The sequence below is a fragment of the Lathyrus oleraceus genome, chromosome 5 (genome assembly GCF_024323335.1).
Source record: "Lathyrus oleraceus cultivar Zhongwan6 chromosome 5, CAAS_Psat_ZW6_1.0, whole genome shotgun sequence".
NCBI lineage: Eukaryota > Viridiplantae > Streptophyta > Magnoliopsida > Fabales > Fabaceae > Lathyrus > Lathyrus oleraceus.
The window spans coordinates 17,324,690-17,343,507 of NC_066583.1; the positions used below are offsets into that span (position 1 = coordinate 17,324,690).

The window sequence follows — 18,818 nt, forward strand, 5'->3', positions numbered from 1 at the left end:
CATTCATTCATTTCATTGAATAAGCATGGTTCGCCATAAGCAGTCATCCTCTTGGCATCATGTTAATAATGGTTCTGATTAATTATAATTTCGTGTTGATTTCAATTTCAAATTAACTTTTGGAGTTTGAATTGATTTTGAAGTTAGATTTGATCTTTGAAAATAAATTTGGTTTTAGAAATCATTTCGTTCGTTATTCGAATTAATTTTGGAAATTCGAGTTGAGTTGGATGATCCGAGTTGATTACTGAAAAGTTGAATTGGTTTTGAGATTTAATCGTGGTTGCATTGAGCCCATTCATTTCTTTTTGTTAAGCCCATAAGTTTGGCCCATGAAACCATTTTCCAAATTAATCCATTTTCAAAACCAATTTCTCAATCTCATTTTCAATATCCATTTTCAATATCCAATTTCATGTTTCCATTAGACCATTTTAGTTTAGATCCATTACTAACCCATATCAAAACCCAATTCAAATTCCTATTTTCTTAAATCCACATTTACCCAAATCAATATCCAATTTCCATTCAAATTCCTATTTTCTTAAATCCACATTTACCCAAATCAATATCCAATTTCCATTTTCAATATCCATTGTAAATCCAATCCAATTTCATTGTTAATATCCAAGTTTATTCATCCAAATCATCATCCAATTAACCCATATTTCATTTTAAAAATCCAATTACCATTGCATTATCCATCCTTAAGCCCATTAATCCACTAACCTTTTCTTAATCCATTTTTAAATCCTTAACCATTTTTACCACATATCCAAATTCATTTTATAATAATTCATAAACCATTTTAATTTTCATTTACAAATCCATTTAATTAATCCATTCCATAATCATTTTTTTACAAACCAAAATTCATTACAATCCAACCATTGTCCATATATTAACATATATCCAAAATAACAAAGCAAAAATAAAGAAGGAAGGAAAATAATAAAGTGAAAACAAACTGCAAGGCTCAACCGCAGCTAAGCAATTCCACGCGAGCCAAGCTACAATCTAAAGCTTCAAGCCAAGGCAATGTGAAAGCTGCTGCAAAAGCAATACAGCGGTACAGTGCGTGTGAGAAACTCCAAAAGCTACAACATAACGCTTCAACCGCCAAAACAGAACACCGGCTGCAAGCCATATGAGAAAGAAGCCACAACACCAAATTGCAATTGAAACGCAGCATCAAGCTTCAGGAACTGCACAAGAAGCGGCTCCAACCATAAGCACATAAAACGCACACCAACAAGCTAGCCAACACACAAAACTCCAAGCCGGTAACAAACGCATCACACAACAACGGTGGAAACGGCAATAAGCTAGCATTGAATTATAAAGCAAACGGCAATAAGCTAGCATTGGATTATGAAGTAAACGGCAACAGAAAAATCAAAAATAACTCTATAAATTCTTCTTCCCGCTCTCAAAATCCTCTTCCAGATTCTTCTCCTTCTTCCCTCCCTCCAAACTCTAACAAACTTCACAATCTTCCATCGCCGAACCACCACACAAAAAACGCGATCAACTTCACAAATCTCTATCTTTCTTCCATAACGTGTAGAGGAATCGTCTTGACCATCGTAAAAGACCGCTGGATTTCTCGAGCATTCATCCTCCTCTCCTCGTTTCCAGATTCTGCAATTCACTCTGCAAGTTGAATCAGATTGCAATGCAACCGTAATAGCTCGTGTCAATTCGGTCACCGTGAATTAAAGGTCCCTCTGAGAGTCACACAATCCATAGCCGAGGAAGTAAAGAGAGTAACAGATCAAACCTGAGCTCTACATCCTTCATCGTCGGTAAGATTTCCGTTGCAGGTGTTCCGGTGTTGAATTCCATTTAGATCAGGAAGGGACGACGGTCGAGGTGACGCGAACGTCACCATCCCGAATCGCCGCCGCCGGTGATGAAACCCGGCGCGGCCGATGCTTCCGTCGCGGTCGGGATCGGCGTATGCAGGCTGAATCGTTTTCCTCCAATACTGAACACATAGGGCGTGAAGGAGATGCCGTGAGTTCCGTTGGTTTTTTGCTGTTAGCATTTCTACTGCAGGTGTTTTGGAGCGTGATGTTGGTGTTTGGGCTAGGTTTTGGACCCAAGGCCCGAAGACCACTCCACCTACTGTTTGGCCCCCTGCGATTGGGCTTATCCCCCCTCAATCCAGGCCCGTTCTGTGTGTGTGGATTCAGGGCCTTATTGCTAATCAACTTTAGAACAATCTTAGGTTAATTAGTTACCTAGGATAACAATAGTTAATAATAGTAGTTAATGAAGATTAGGATTTTTTTAGAATATTAATTAATGATAATCAGTTTAGAATTTAATTGATAATTTTGTTTAGACTTTAAGTGATGATTTAGTTTTAGGATTAATTAGGAAATTATTTGGTTAGAATTTGATTGTCAATTTTAGAGATTAATTGATTGTCAATTTTAGAGATTAATTGATTGTTAATTTTGCAAATATTAATTGTGATTAGAATATTTTAGATTTAACTTTGATTTTTGATTTTAGATCTTAATTTGAAAATTGTGGATATTAATTGATTGTTAATTTTGGATATTAATTTTGGTTTGTTGTTTTGGACTTTAATTTGGTAATGATCTATGACATTTGTTTGGAATTGATAATTGTTTAGGTTGATATTTGGTTAATATTCTAGAATTGATATTTTTGTTAATTGTTTTCTTGAGCATCATTTTACTCCGATTAACTTCTAACAATTAACTCTAACACTTAATCTCCGCCTTCTAACATCTAATTCTTTACAATTCCGCTTCTAACTCCTTTAATTCCCACATTTTAAATTCCGCAATTAACTTCTAACATTTAAATTTTGTCCATTATTTCACTTTTATTTTGCTTTATATTCCATATTGCACATATTCACCTCATCTTAAAACAAACTTAAAAATGGCAAAGACTTAAAAAATGCAAAAATAAGATAATTCCCAAGCATGGAAAGGACATTGGATAATGGACTTAGAGACTCATTAGGACCCTTTGCAAAAGGCCTTGGACAATCATTCAATCCAAACATGGAAGAAGCTTGCAAGAATCAAGAAGGATTTGTAATATCGATTGTAATCTTTTGCATGCTTTCTAGTTTAGGACACAATTGCACACACATGGCTTTCTCTTGGGCTACCTGACAATGAGACCTTTTATTTCCTGCAATCTCTTGTACTTTACATGTATCCCCCTCCCCTTTCTCATGTACGCATTTACTCGTTTTCTTTTATTGCTTGATTAGATATTCCTTAGGCATTAGGAACACGCATCATTCAAAATCAATAATCAAACCCTTGATCCAACGTCAAGTGGTCCTTTTTTCAAATCAAATTCAATAAACAAACCCTTGATCCAACGTCAAGCGGCCTTTTCCAAATCAAACTCAAAAAAACACAATAAATGGCGATTAGGATCGTACGTCACGAGCCTTAAGCGATAAAGAAGGGATGAGACTGTAGCTTTCCTACACTCATTCTGAATGCTTCAAACACAAGATGTTTGGCTTGACCGTTTGAGGTATTCACCTTTATCCATAGTCTTTAGTGCAATCCAAAATCAATAACACTTTCTTCAAAACATAAAAACAACTCAACACATTCAAACCTTTTGTTTGAGCCTTAGGGCGACACAATCGAAAACCCTTCTTCAAGGTAATAAAATCAACAAAACAAACCAAACAATTTCAAACCACGAACTACGAAGGCTCTGATTTCTCACTTCAAAAAGTGGGCATACGTAGGCACGAGGATCCATTCCTTGGCGAGCACACTAATTTAAAATCTACCTCCACTCCACAAACCTTTGGCAAGCAAACATTCGATAAATAACATACACATAAAGCGCAAACATCCTAGATGGTTCCCATGGAGTACCATGGATGTGAGGGGTGATAATACCTTCCCCTCGCATAACCGACTTTCGAACCTGTTCGTGGTTGCGATGACCATACTTTGGAGTTTTCTCGATATTTTCCCTTTCCTTTGGAATAAATAAAAACCGATGGCGACTCTGTATTTTTCGCGTAGCGACAGTATGAGTGATCAAGGTGAGTATACTTCCTTCGATTGGCCATTTCTCGGTTTCTTCAGCATGTTTGTTTGGTTTATTAGCCATTAAAGATGTCACAAATGTGGCATTAAGCTAGAGCTGAAGGAGCCATAAGGGATTCTTAATGAGATTAAATTTTTTCATGGCATGAGTTCCAGGTTTGAATCTTCATGGAGTGATGCCAAAATTGATTGGCTTAAACAAACATTTTTTCTAGAGTGTAGTTGGTTGGCTAGAGTAATAAACATTTTGTCTACTTGCAAAGAGCTTGAGAAAAAGATGAAACGTGATATCCATATGGACAAAAAGGCAATGTATTATTTATAATGAACTTCCTTGGTCGTCTTGTCGAAGTGATCAGTGATGAAGTTGGTGAAGCTAGCACGCTTTAAGTGAAAGCCAGTGCAATCTTCATTTTGGATAGACAGGTTGAAGACTTCACCAATTCGTAGGAGACCAGTAATAGCAGCCACATCAAATAACATTTGTGTAATCATGCCGCAACGCAGTTGGAAGGTGTTTGTCGAACCCTCCCAAAAGTGAAGTGCAATAAGCAACATGTTCTGGTTGTACGCATGACCTGCCCTAGAAAATTGGATTAGGTCGAAAAGACTTTCATCTTTCCAAGTTTATCCTTTCTTAGATTATACCTTATCTAACCAATTAAGGTAGTTCGACTGATTAGTATACAGAGCCGAGCGGGAGACGTGGGTATACATATAGGTAAAATCTAAGGGTTTATCTACGGTTACGAGAGGTTTTTTACGGTAATAACAAGGAAAAATATCACTAATTATTTCTACATTCACGTTAATATCAAGAAAAGGACTAGAAAAAGTATGAGTGATATCAAAAATGTTAAAAGGGATTAATACCTAAGACTTCCAAATTAGGGTTTTCTCTTCCTGAAGAAGAGGTTCAAGAACATATAGTTGATTTCCAGTAAGAATGGGTGTGGTAATAGATGCAGCAAGAGGAATGTTTTGGTCTAGAGTTTATTCGGACACCATTTGAGTTGAAATGAGTAAAGGTTGTCAAGAAAGTTAAAGTTTTACAAAAAAAAACTCTGAAGTTTTTCGAGTTGTTGGTTGAAGATGAAGAGGAGAATGAAAGAAAAGAGAAAAAGATGAACAAAAAGTTATTTATAGCTTTGGAGAAATTTGTTTGTTAAATTTATTTTTCTTTTAGAAAAAATCAAAAAAGATTTTTGTTGACAAGTGTCTCCACGAAAAGTGAGAAAGTGGGAAGTTGGGATTTTGTTTGACCCACATTTTCCTAGGAAATCAGAACCATGATGGTTCTTTCTGAATTTGCACGTCTCAAAAAGAGGTTTATGTAATAGCCATGGTGACAGTGACGTCAGCACAGGACTTTGAATAGTGGTGGGAATTTCAAAAATGCCATTTATCTCTCAAGATGAATCGAAAGTGGTATTTTTTTGGGGGAAATTTGTTAGCCAAAAAATTTCAATGTACTAACTCGAAAAAGGAATTAGCTTAAATTTATGCACAAGTGTAAGGCAAGTTTTCACACCTTTCGACCAGAGACAGTTTGGGGCAAAACATCAATGTTCGACATACTACAGATTTGGTCGGGTACTTAGCAAATTTTCCAAAGATAGTTGTTGACCAATTCGACAGGTCGAAGGAGATTCCACAAAAGCTAATTCAAAATCAAACCAAATAATTGTTTTTTGGTCTTATCCAAAGCGCCAAAGACACGTGGAGAACAATGGAAGGCAAGCGAAGCATGAAAAAGTGACGTGTCGATTGGAAGACAGTTGAACGTTAAAGATAGTTAGTTTCATAGTATTATAAATAGGGATTCTAGCGTTGGGATTCAGGGCGACAAAATTATTGTAAACTTCAATACAAACTCAAAGTACCCATACGCAAGCGAGAAACAGGTCTTTGAAGAATATGTACTTGCCAACCAAATTTTACTTATGCAAATAAAGTCTTTCCATGTTACCTGCATTACTTGTCTTATTTTCATTCAAGTTATCAATTTCGACTTAGTCGAAATTGATGTTACTTTTACTTTTGAGTTTAATCTCTTGTCAAAGTAGTCAACATAAAACGTTTGACAACATTAATGCACACTTTATTCTCAGAAATTTTAAACATGTCCCAGGATTTATTAGTTTGGTCCTTCAAGCAATAAATTTAAAACTAAGTGATTATTTACCAAAATCATCTGTGAGCAGTCCCTCTGCTCGACCTCGACGGCGACACTATGTTTGTCGGGTCTAGCTGTTGGGTTTAGTTTCAAAAAAATAAACTGTGAGGGTTGGCTTACTCTAGATTCAGCGGTGAAGGTTAGTTTCGGTGAACGACGTTGATTTAATTTTGTTTTGGTTTGTTGTGCTGTTGTTTGTTGTTTGGTGGATTGTTTTTCTATTTTTGTTTCATGGTTATGTTTCAGATTTGTTGAAATTTGCAGGATTCAAAGCTTTGGATTTGTGTATGCTGCTATGGATTTTTTGTATGATTAAATCAGTTTCAATGAATTTTGAATGATTTTGGCTAGAAATGGCCTTATACTCATTGTTTGTGTGGATGTGAGTTGTGGGTTCGAGAAGTTGTTATCGTGTTGACGATCAGTTTCAATTATCGTTCCTCAAGAGATGACTTCACTTGTCTATGGTTTGTTATGATGCTTTGAGACGAGACACATTTCTTTTGCAATCTAGTGTTGTTCCCCGCGTTGGATTTGATGGCTTGTGTTTCGTGTGTATCGTCCCTAAGTATATGATTTCATTAACTGGACTTTTGTCCAGTCTATTAGTGGGATACTCGTGCGTTCGCACGGGTACTGGTGGGTTACGCACATTTCTTTTTAAAATATAATAAGAATGTAAAACAGAAAAACAAAGTTGCTTTACCAAAAGATTTTATTATTTTTAAAAGAAAGACATATTTTGATTTATATACGGATTATAAATATAATTTTTTCATATATAAAAATATTTGGATGAATTGTATATTTTTCTGTATGTAATATTATTTTTGTTTTGACATTATTTATACAAATATTTTGATAAAATAAATTATTCTCATTTACAAAACAAAATTAAGATTCACTCATTAATTTAAAAATAATATTTATCATTAATAATATATATTAGTGAAATGATTACATCACTAATATACAGTTTATTTTTTCATATATTATCTTAAAAATTATTGTATCTTAAATTAAAAATAATTTCAAAATAAAAATATTAGTAACATAAATAATTAAAAAACAACACATTTTTCCATTGTTTGGAGTCATGCATTATTTTAAATTTATTTATTTTTATCATCTTTAATTGTACACAAAAATATAATAACACGTACGTTCGCACGAATTCTGATCTGGATATCCATGTGTTTGCAAAGGTATTGATGTGTTACGCGCATTAATTTTTAAAATGTAATAAGAATGAAAAAAACAGAAAGACAATTATTTAACCAAGAAAGACAATTATATAATTTTTCCATATATAAAAATATTTGGATCAACCATATATTTTCCTGTATGTAAATATTAATTTTGTTTTGATACTATTTATTAAAATATTTATGCAATCATTTAATTTTATAAATATCAACTAATAACATAATATTTATAAATATTGTTTTAATTGTATAAATAAATATTAGTAATATAAATAAAAATATTTTTTCCGTGTTTGGATTCATACATTATTTATAGTATATTTACTTTTATTTTCTTCAACTATAAAAAAAATGTAATAACTCATTTTGGTGTGGATACTTGTGTGTTTGCATAGGTACCGGTGTGTTGAGCATATTTATTTTTAAAATGTAATAAGAACGAAAAAATAGAAAGACAAATTTATTTAACCAAAAAAGATTATTATTTTCAAAAGAAAAACATATTTTTCTTTATATTTGGAACATAAATATAGTTTTTTTTTATATACCAATATTTGGATCAACCATATATTTTCCCGTATGTAAACATTAATTTTTTTACATTAATTATAAAAATATTTACAAAACGATTTAATTTTATAAATTTTAACTAATAACATAGTATTTATAAATATTATTTTAATTGTATAAATAAATATTAATAAAATAAATAAACATATTTTGTCCGTGTTTTGATCCATACATTATTTTAAATATATTTATTTTTATTTTCTTTACTTATATAAAAAAATGTAATAGTATATGTGTTGGCAGGGATTCTGCCTCTGGTCTAGATACACATGCATTCGCACGGGTATTTCTGTGTTTAAGCGCAATTGTTTCTAAAATATAATAAGAATGAAAAATCAGAAAGATAAAATTATTTAACCAAAATAATTTATTATTTTCAAAAGAAAAATATATTTTTATTTATATTTGGAGCATATCTATAGATTTTCTATATATACAAATATTTTGGTCGACAATATATTTTTATATTTTTTCATATATAAATATTAATTTTATTTTGACAATAAATACAATCATTTAGTTTTATTAAAAAGTTGTTTGCATCGTTTATAAAAAAAATATTTGGATCAATAATAAATAAAAAAATCATTTATAAAAGTATTTGGACTTATTTCGTGTATAAATATTATTTTGTTTTCATTTTTATGAGTTGAGAATTAATAAAACAGAAATATATTTTGAATATCATGTTTATTTTTCTCGTATTTGAATCAATAATATATATTTTTCTCATATTTATATTAATAACACACATTTAATAAATCATTATTTTAATAATATAAATTTCGATAAGGCAACACATGCTTTTTTTTATATTTGGATCAGTAATTTTTTTGCTATATATATTAGTGAAACATTTTTCCAATCCTTAATTATATAAATTTCATTAACCAATGTCTCTTTTTCTCTTATTTTAAATTTAGTACATTTTATCCCGAGTTTACACAAATTACACACGTTATTCAATTATTAGTTTAATTATATAAATTTTAATAAATGACATATATTTTTCTCGTATTTTAATAAATAATATATTTTTCTTTGTAATATTATTTTTGTTTAGATATAATTCATAAAAATATTTCTATAATATTTATTTTATTTTATAAGAGATTATTAATGAAATATATTATGTTATAAATATGTTTAAATACCTATAGAAAAAAGATTACACTTAATTATCCGTAAATTTCTTTTGTATTTGCTTCCTTTAAATTACTATAACACCGAAGTTAATTGTTTACAAATATTAAAGAGATTGTTACATGGAATTAACCAATAATTAACCAATTTATAGTGATCGTAATAAAATTTTACTTTTCATTAAACATTAAGTGTTATAATGATTACAAATTAATTATTTAATTAATTTTAAAACCTATTTAATAAGATAATATATTAATTTAAATTATTATAAATAAATTGTAACAACAAAAGTTACTAAATATAAATTGTGTGGAAGAGAAAAAGCCGGAAATATTTAAAATACAAATAAGTATGAAACATTGAACCATATTTCACTTTAGTACAGAGAGTGTAAACACATATTTATTTTTAATTAAAAGATTTAATTGACCCATATTTCATTTACAAACAAAATAGTCATGTATTTAATATGTTATAAATTTAATAAACAATTAATACTAAGTTTTTAAAAAACTTGCTATATTTATGACAAGTGGAATTTTTTGACAAAAAAGTAAAATAAAACAAAATAGGAAATGAAAAAATATATATCTATGTCAAAATGAGATATCCGACCTTAAACGAGGCGGTTTTGAATGACCTCAGACTTTTTAGGATTGAGTCAAAAAATCATATTGTAATATGGACTCAAAAATTATTATCTGAAAATCTGATCCTAGATGGGCTTCGCACTACTCAATCCAAAATAGATTTTTTTTAATAAAACTCCGTAATATTTATTATAAATGAAATTAAAAGTTATATTATTTTAAATATAATACATTTTTGATTACTATATTATTTTTTATAAATACTATAATGTATTTTTAAATACAACACATGTTTAAATTGTATAAAATAATACTTGAATATTTTACATAAGAGAAATTAATAGAATAATAAAAAAAATATTGATTATATTAATTTATAAAATTTAAAAATGAAAGATTGAATAGAAAAGACATATAATTTAACTAGGTGAGAAAAAGAAAATTTTACTTGAGTAAGAAATTATAAGTATTATATAATATTTTAAAAAATTTATAATTATATGGGCCTAATTATCCACGGTACATACGGTATAGCTCTAATGAAGAAAATTTTACCTCGTACTCATACAATTGTACCCATACTCTTATAAATAAATTTTTTTGATCAAAATACCCTCATATAAATAGGGTATATTTTTCAGAAATAAAAGTTTTTTCCATTTGCGCGATTTCCGGAAGAGAAAATTTTGGCATTTTTTGGCATTGTAAACCGGAACACTAAGAGTAAGTCTTCCGATTCACAAAATGTATACCGAAACACTTCTCCAAAGTCTTCCAGTTCGCTGCATTTTTGGGGCGTTGAACCGAAACTTTTTTAGAAAGTCTTTCGGTTTGTAAGTGTATGTACCGGAACTCTTTCTTAAAGACTTCCGGTTTGGATGAACTAAACCGGAACTCTTTTAAGAACTGTTCCGGTAGTCAACCTTGTTTTTTTCCACACCGGAACTCTTCTTTGAAGTGTTCCGGTGCATTTTTTTTTATTTTTTTTTTGTATTTTTAATTATTTTATAATAATATTTTTTTGTAGTGGTTCGAAGACGAGGTGCAGATGGTAGGATTCCAGACCACAATTTAGGTCGGGCGCATCTTTATCTGCAACAGAGCCGGCTGGATATCCAGGAGGGTCGTACGATATGTCTCTTTTGGTGAAGTACGAGCATCATGTTGCTCGCCATTTATGGTTTGGTGAGGTAAATAAATGGGATATATTTAAAAATGAATAATATTTGAATATTTTATATTGTATTTTCTAATATGTGTTTTTATTGTTTTTAGGAAAGAGGTCCAAAGAAAGAGTTAAAGGTTGTTGGACACGGACTAAAGTTGGCATCTAGGGTTTCACTAGCTCTTCCACAACAGGTGGAGAGTTGGGTATCTAGATCTGGTTTATCTCCACTTCAAAGAACTAGTCTGAACAAGATAGACACAAATCTGATCTCTGCATTTGTGGAAAAATGGCATCTAGAGACATCTTCATTTCACATGCCGTGTGGTGAAATGAGCATTACTTTGGATGACGTCTCATGTCTGCTTCACTTATCCATCAGGGGTATCTTCTGGAGTCCTCAGGATGTCACGGAAGAGGTTGTCGTTGAACTTGATGTTGACTACTTAGGAGTGTCACAGGGTGAGGCACAATCACATGTTCGTAGCTGCAGGGGTTCGTATTATAAATTGGAGTGGTTATATGATTTATTCGTACAGTATAGAGTTGCTTCCAGCTGGGCATATGTGACCAGAGCATATTTGTTAATGTTGGTGGGTTCCACCATTTTTGCCGACAAGACCTTTACACTTGTCGAGGCACGATACCTCCTACTGTTTACGGACTTAGATAGATGTTCGGGATATAGTTAGGGAGCAACTGCACTAGTTACCCTATACAAATATCTTGGAGATGTGTCCATGTTCAGTTGCAAACAGCTACGTGGATATCCTACTCTCCTACAGGTATATAATTTAATTTTGTTTATTAAGTGTTGGATTCATTTTATAAAGTATGTTAACTTAATTTATTTTGTTTATTATGTTTTATTTTGTAATAGTGCTGGATTCACGAGTACTTTCCAACTGTTGGAAAAAGAGGAGAGAATTGGAAACCAGCTGATAATTGTGGTCTTCCTCGAGCGATGAGATGGTCCTATAGGCAAGGAGTCCTGAAGGTTGATGATTTACGACCTATTTTGGACGAGCTGACACCTGTCGACGACATATATCGTCCATTTGAGGATCATAGAGCATGACAGTTGTTCCATACTTGCCTAACAGATGTTTACGTCAGTTCGGGTACAAGCAATATGTTCCATCCCCACCTCTTGATTGTATGATGGCGACTGATATTGATGTTGATTGGATTGGTTACCATCAGAGCGTTATCGCTGTGATCCATCCAACTACCCTGGACACCACTCCATCTGATGTAGAAGATGGTTATCTGGAGTGGTATTATTGTGTTTCACATCCAAGTTTGGTCCCTCCCCATCGTGACGATCCAAGAGAGGTATCAGTTCTTATTTATGACGCAGGACCATCTGATCCTAATTGGGCTCGTGTATCTACATTGATTCATTGTTATCTGAGACAGGTTAATGCCTAAGAGGAAGATCCACAGTTTGCTGATTTATTTGAAGCTTTTCATATTTCTCGTTCACATTGATTTATGTATTAAGTTTTAGAAAATATCCATGTTTTGATTACATATTTATTTGAAGCTTTGCATATTTCTCGGTCACATTAGAACTGAATATAATAGACATAATATAATATTCATGTTTTGATTACATATTCATGTTTTGAGTACATATTCATGCTAATATAAGCATAAGTAATTGCCAATGTTGTAGACGTCCTGCAAATCCTAACATCCAAGACGTTGTTGTATGAGAACGAAACTTCTTCCAATCTAATATGATCGGTGGCAACGGAAACTCCTCTTTCATGTTAACCTGATGACAATAGTTAAAACATATATTTAATAAAGTGAAATAATTAAAATATTAAGTCATATAAAATAACTTGTCATACAAAATACGTACCTGAACCCAATGATTTTGGTTAACAAAACCAATGCAATAAATAGAGACATTTGGTGAATGTGAACTTGTCATAGGAAAGAAAGTCATACACGGATTGCCTAAACAGACAAGTACAATATTATAGAGATTCGCTATCAAGTAACCCATATTTGGTAGAGTCAACCATTTTTCAGGTGGTTGTGAACCAAAGGATTCTATCATCAAAGATTCTCTCACTTCTGATAACCGATTAGAAAATAACTTGTCATACAAAGTTGACCTACCCTTGTCTATTATTTCCAACCCCAACTCTCTGCGAACCATTGACCAACCATCCTCACCATATCCATGCAATGATGCAATGACTCTAAATCCACAGTTACCATCTGATTCGACATTAACTACATCTTCAATGTATGACCTGATATGATTAGGAAATTGAAGAGTGAATTGTGGTTGCTTCTTTGATAATTTTAACTTCTTCAAAGTCTGTGATGGTTGAGATTGCCTTTGTGAAGATTGAGATTCCTTATCAACATACTAATGATACGAAGGGTCCCTATAAACATCATATTCTACTGGTTTTTTCCCTTTCTTCTTCACTCCTCCTTTGGTTTTTAATTTCTCGGGTGGTGGACATAATGGAGTCATTGTTGGGTATGCTAGTTCACATACCCTACTCTTTAATACCCTTTTCCCAATAACATCTAATGACCTAAATCGTTTCCATAATTCATCTATTGCACAAGTCATATCCACCTTTGATCCATCATCTGCACCTACCTCTAACTCAACTTCCATAATTAGTTTCCTCCAATGAACATGAACAACATCTATGGGTATCGGTATACCACCTAGTGCATATCTTCCTAACTCACAAGCACAAGGTAGCCCATAAGATGTTCTAAGAGTACAACCATATACTTTCCTGTTAGTTCCAACATAATCAACTATCAATAACTCTTCAGCAATACGTCTCAAAGCAGCTCGAGATACGGAACCACGAAAATAACCATAAAAGGGACTTATGTGCGCGTGCTCAACTACGTAAAAACTCTTTCGAAAATAAGCTTTAATGTTTCCCAGTTGTAATCTCAAGTTGTTATTCATAGCTTCCCAACATTTGACCATGTCACCTATGTTGTTTCCTAACATCTGCTTTAACTTCCAATGAGAAGATTCAACCCTAAAAATATTGAAAATAACACAAAAAAATACTAGAAAAAATATCACATATAAAAATAACACATAAAAAATTATAACATGTATCGATTAGTCGTTGTGTTACCCAAATGTAGCACTCGATTAATCCATGCTCCAACAAATTTATGTCCATGTGGAGTCAACCATGTTTCTTTCACATAATTAATAAATCCACTATAAGCAACACATGCTTGCTCAAGTTGATGCAACCGTTGACCATACTCAACCTCATCACTAGCCCAAACAACTTCCGTCCATAATGTGTCTATCGTCTTTTGCAGGTCATTCACCACATGTTGTTTGCATTTGGCACCAACGTTTTTATTAATGTGAAATCTACATAGCAAATTAATCGACCCGGGAAACACAATTTCAATTGCTTTCATCAAAGCAAGATCTCTATTTGTCAAAATCACTTGTGGACACAAATCTTTCTTCATAAACAATTCTTTTAGTTTCTCCAATACCCAGCAAAAATTCTCTGTCTGCTCAGACTCCATATACGCAAATGCAATAGTAAAAGTCAACTCGGTTGATGTCATGCCAACAATTTCAAACAAAGGTTGTCTATATTTGTTTGTCTTGTAGGTGCTATCCATAACTAAGACAATGGGAAAAATATGCAACAACTTAACTGAATCAGGATGGGCCCAAAATATATCTCTCACAACTTTCGAGTCATCCTTTTTTCTACTCCAATACACAGAGTCTGCATCCTCAATAAGCTTAAACAAATGTTGTAGCTCACTTCTAGGACCTCTTATCTCTTTTTGTATCACACTTTTATGTTTGTATACTTGCGTAATCCGAGTGACATTCTCAGGATCTCGGTCTTGCAAGGAAAGCAATATGTGTCTAGGTGGTACATGTCTCTTTGTTAAATCAGCGACATGTTGCTTTTCATCCGTGCTCAACCTACCAATAAAGGAATGACCTTCTAATCTATCAGGTAAATCATGATTATGTAACCCACATTTTACATCAATCTTCCAACCAGACCCATCTTTCACCGGAGTCGACCTGATTTTAAATGGGCATCCACATTTCTTAGACGCACTTTGGGTTCCACTATCAGTACTCTTGTGTTTCCCACCTTTATCACAATCAAATATTAATTTGTTACTTCTCCCTCTCTTGCCTGTTTCAATATCTAAACGACTGATAATAACAGTTACTTTATTATCGATTCCAACCTCTTTAATCCATCTGATCACCTCTTCTCGTGTACCAAATCTTTCATTCGTTATAAACGCATCAGAAGTATCTACACATATATTGGGGAAGATTTTTCATTCCTGCATAATAAAAAAAAAAAAATCCAAAAAAAAAATTGCAAACCGGAAGTCTTCAAAGAAGAGTTCTGGAATACATAAAAACCATATCGGAAGACTTCTTCAAAGAGTTCTGGTATGTGTCACTTTGTTTACCGGAACTCTTTCAAAAAATGTTCCGGAACGTTTCTTTTTTATTAAATAACCAGAACTCTTTCTTGAAGTCTTCCGATTTACTACTTGGTGTGTTCTGGATGTCTTTTGTGAAGTCTTCCTGTTTGAAAAAAATACATATCAGAAGTCTTTTTCCAAGAATTCCGGTGCGAGGGTGGAATGTGTAATTTTTGGAACTATCAACTGAATGGTAAAAATGAAATAATAAATTGGTTAAAACCAATTAAGGATAAAATTGATATTTTAAAAAAATTATAGGAGTATGAAGTAAAAAAAATTCTATAGATAATAGATTTTTTAAAGTTGGACTAAAAAGATCGTAAAAAATATAGACTCTAATTTTAAAATTCAACCCGTGTGATTTTTCGGTCTGTTTGACCAACTCATATAGGCTGATCCATTTTGACACTTGTTCAGAGAAAATTACCGAAAAAGAAATTTATCATAATTTATCATTCCTCCATACCAAAAAAATTATTCAATTTATTTCTCTTTATTTCATCCCAACAAAAGAAAGAGGTAGAAGTTATAGGAACGTATCATCGAAGCTTATAAGAAATGTGGTCTAATACTCTATAATGAGCACCTAATAATATTTTTAAAGATCCAATAACCAAATAATATAATTTCTAATTTTCTATAATGATAGTAAATTAGCAACCGATAAAAAAAACTCCTCCATCATGAAATTTTGTATCATGTTTATCCTATCAAGTGAGAGCCTCTGACTGATCAAAAATCAATTGTGATCTAACTATAGTTTCATAAAAGGCAACACCAAGTAGAGTCATTGGATTTTCAATTCTCATAACTAATGTTTGTAAATACTATTATTTACAAACAAAATCAGTTAGCTATTTCCTTTCAACTCATCACAGGCATATACTTCTGTTGCAGGCAATGACTATGTTAAATGTGCATGAATCTACTTTTAACATTTTACCAAAATCTAACCAATACCATGTTGCCGTTAGTTTAAATTGATTCACTTATGAAAATATTTTTTACCTGTTGCGATAAAGTTATTATTATTTTTAAACATAATATAGAGAAGTGGTGTTTTGGAACATAAAGGTACCAATTTTTTTAAATCTCTATAAGTTCTTAAAATTAGATTGTCAGTGTACGTGAACATTACCTTGTGATTTTTAAGGTAATCATTTATATTTTAACTCACTGTGTTATAACATACAAAAACATTTTGCAATTAGTTTAACCCCCAAAATCTTGAAACCACCGACTCAAATTAAATCGCTTTGAATTTGTTTTAAGTTTGAAATTTTCGAATGAAATGACTTACTCCCATGCCAAATTATGAATCAACCCAAAAAAACTTATATATTTAATTCAACTATCTAGTACCTCCAACTTAGACATTTGAATCATGCCAAGTATCGGGTATCTGCCAACTATCCTGTGGAAGAAGAAAAAGTAAAAACAAAAAAACAAAAATCTCATGTATTAATGTATAATTTCATTCACAAATCAACATAAAACATTTAAGATACCATGGATTCAAACAAATAATACAAACAATAAACACACCATATTTATTAAGCATATTTAATGATATATTATATCCATTAAAAGTTGATTATGAATAAAGCATGTAGAAATCTTGATGAGGTGGGATGGAGGAGGGAGCCAAACATATGTAATTCCGGATAAAATCATATATCACATTTTCTACAAAGTTAAAATTATTGAAGAACATCTATTAAAAATACAAATCACATCTACAAAATTAACCACATGAATATACCTTTCTTTAAAATGAGCATTGTTGTATAATCAAAGAAACTAAAAATATACAAAAACAAAAACAGTTAAAAATTCATTTGAAATGAAACACACATAACAAAAAAAATTCTTAACCAAAACTAAACTTTCATGAAAAGTACAATGTAAAGAATAGAAAAAAAAATCAATAAGAATTCACTGCAGTATTTTATCATACATTTGGTAGGTATAAATTAAATAAATTGAAAGAGAAAGGGAAAAAGTAAGGTCCGCCGACTCTAAAATCTGCATATATAAATACCAATTAATATAAATTGAGAACAAAAATATATATTTATCATCAGAAACCTTGCCAGAAATATGATTCATCATGAAGAAGGCAAAATCGAAATAGAAAAAAACTGCAAAATAGGATTAATATAAAATTATTCACGCAACCCAATCATTAAGGAACGAACCACTTTGAATAAAATACATAGTTTCATTCATATCTATTCATATCTTTTCACAGAAGAAGCAAGACGTTTGAGAAATAAACCTTAAAAAAATATACTAACAAACCAGCAGAAAAAACGTAGATGAAAGAGATGAAGGATGGAGATGGAGATGAAAGAGTGATATGGAGAAGACGTTTGTGCTTCTTAATGCAGAAAATGAGGTTGCCGTATATTAAAAAAGAATAAAAGAAAAAATTGAAGAAAAAAAACTTTTAGGAGAAGACAAGGCAATGGAGCAGAGAGTTGGGAGAATGGAAAAAGAGGAAGGTTGGATGAGTGTCACAGGGTATTTCCATAACATGATATGTTCTTATATGATAGATTTGATTTTTTTTACCGAGATAACCCACATTTTCGAAAAAATTCTCAAAATACCCCACTTTTCAAGAAAATTCCCAAAATACCCCACTTTTAGGAGGAGGCGCCAATTGGATTGGCGACCCCTCTTAAAAATTGCAAGGAGGCGCCAATTGGATTGGTTAGGGCACCTGCCCTAGCCAATCCAATTGGCGCCTATGTGTTATTTTTAAGAGGAGGCGCCAATTCAATTGGCGACTCCCTTAAAAAAGCCTCAAATGAAAAAACCTCCAACATGAAAGTTGTAGATATTTTCAAGACAATGAATTTGGATATAAATTTTGCATCATTTGGATTTTTTATGAGAAAGTTATGGGCAGTTGAAGTTGGACTGCTGAGTTTTTGAACTGTTATCTGACCTATAATGTCTTGCATTATTTCATGTGTTTCTTTTAGAGTTATGAAATTTTTTCCAACATAACAACTGAAGTAGACATATTAAATTTTGCAATGCACTTGGTCCCACCTCAAAATAATTAAAAATGAGTGAGTTAGGTCCCTGCGAACTTGACCCAAAATTAGGGTTTCTGTCAAAATGACCTATAATGTCTTGCATTATTTCATGTGTTTCTTTTAGAGTTATGAAATTTTGTCCAACATAACAACTGAAGTAGACATCTTAAATTTTGCAATGCACTTGGTCCCACCACAAAATAATTAAAAATGAGTGAGTTAGGTCCCTGCGAACTTGACCCAAAATTAGGGTTTCTGTCAAAATGACCTATAATGTTTTGAAATGAATGATGAGCTTCCAAGTTTCAAATGGATTTTTGATGAACATGAAAGTTGTTCATATGGCGACTCTTCT

The 18,818-nt window shown here is 32.0% G+C and overlaps 1 protein-coding gene across 1 annotated transcript; it reads right to left on the minus strand.

The window, feature by feature from the left end:
- Window positions 1-830: 830 nt before the first annotated feature.
- On the minus strand, window positions 831-2,126 carry LOC127088331 (uncharacterized). The gene is made up of 2 exons (XM_051029264.1): window positions 1,781-2,126; window positions 831-1,653 (listed from the first exon to the last, which is right to left on the minus strand). The coding sequence occupies exons 1-2, from the start codon at window positions 2,045-2,047 to the stop codon at window positions 1,615-1,617; spliced, it is 306 nt and encodes a 101-aa protein (XP_050885221.1). The 5' UTR covers window positions 2,048-2,126; the 3' UTR covers window positions 831-1,614.
- Window positions 2,127-18,818: the final 16,692 nt, after the last annotated feature.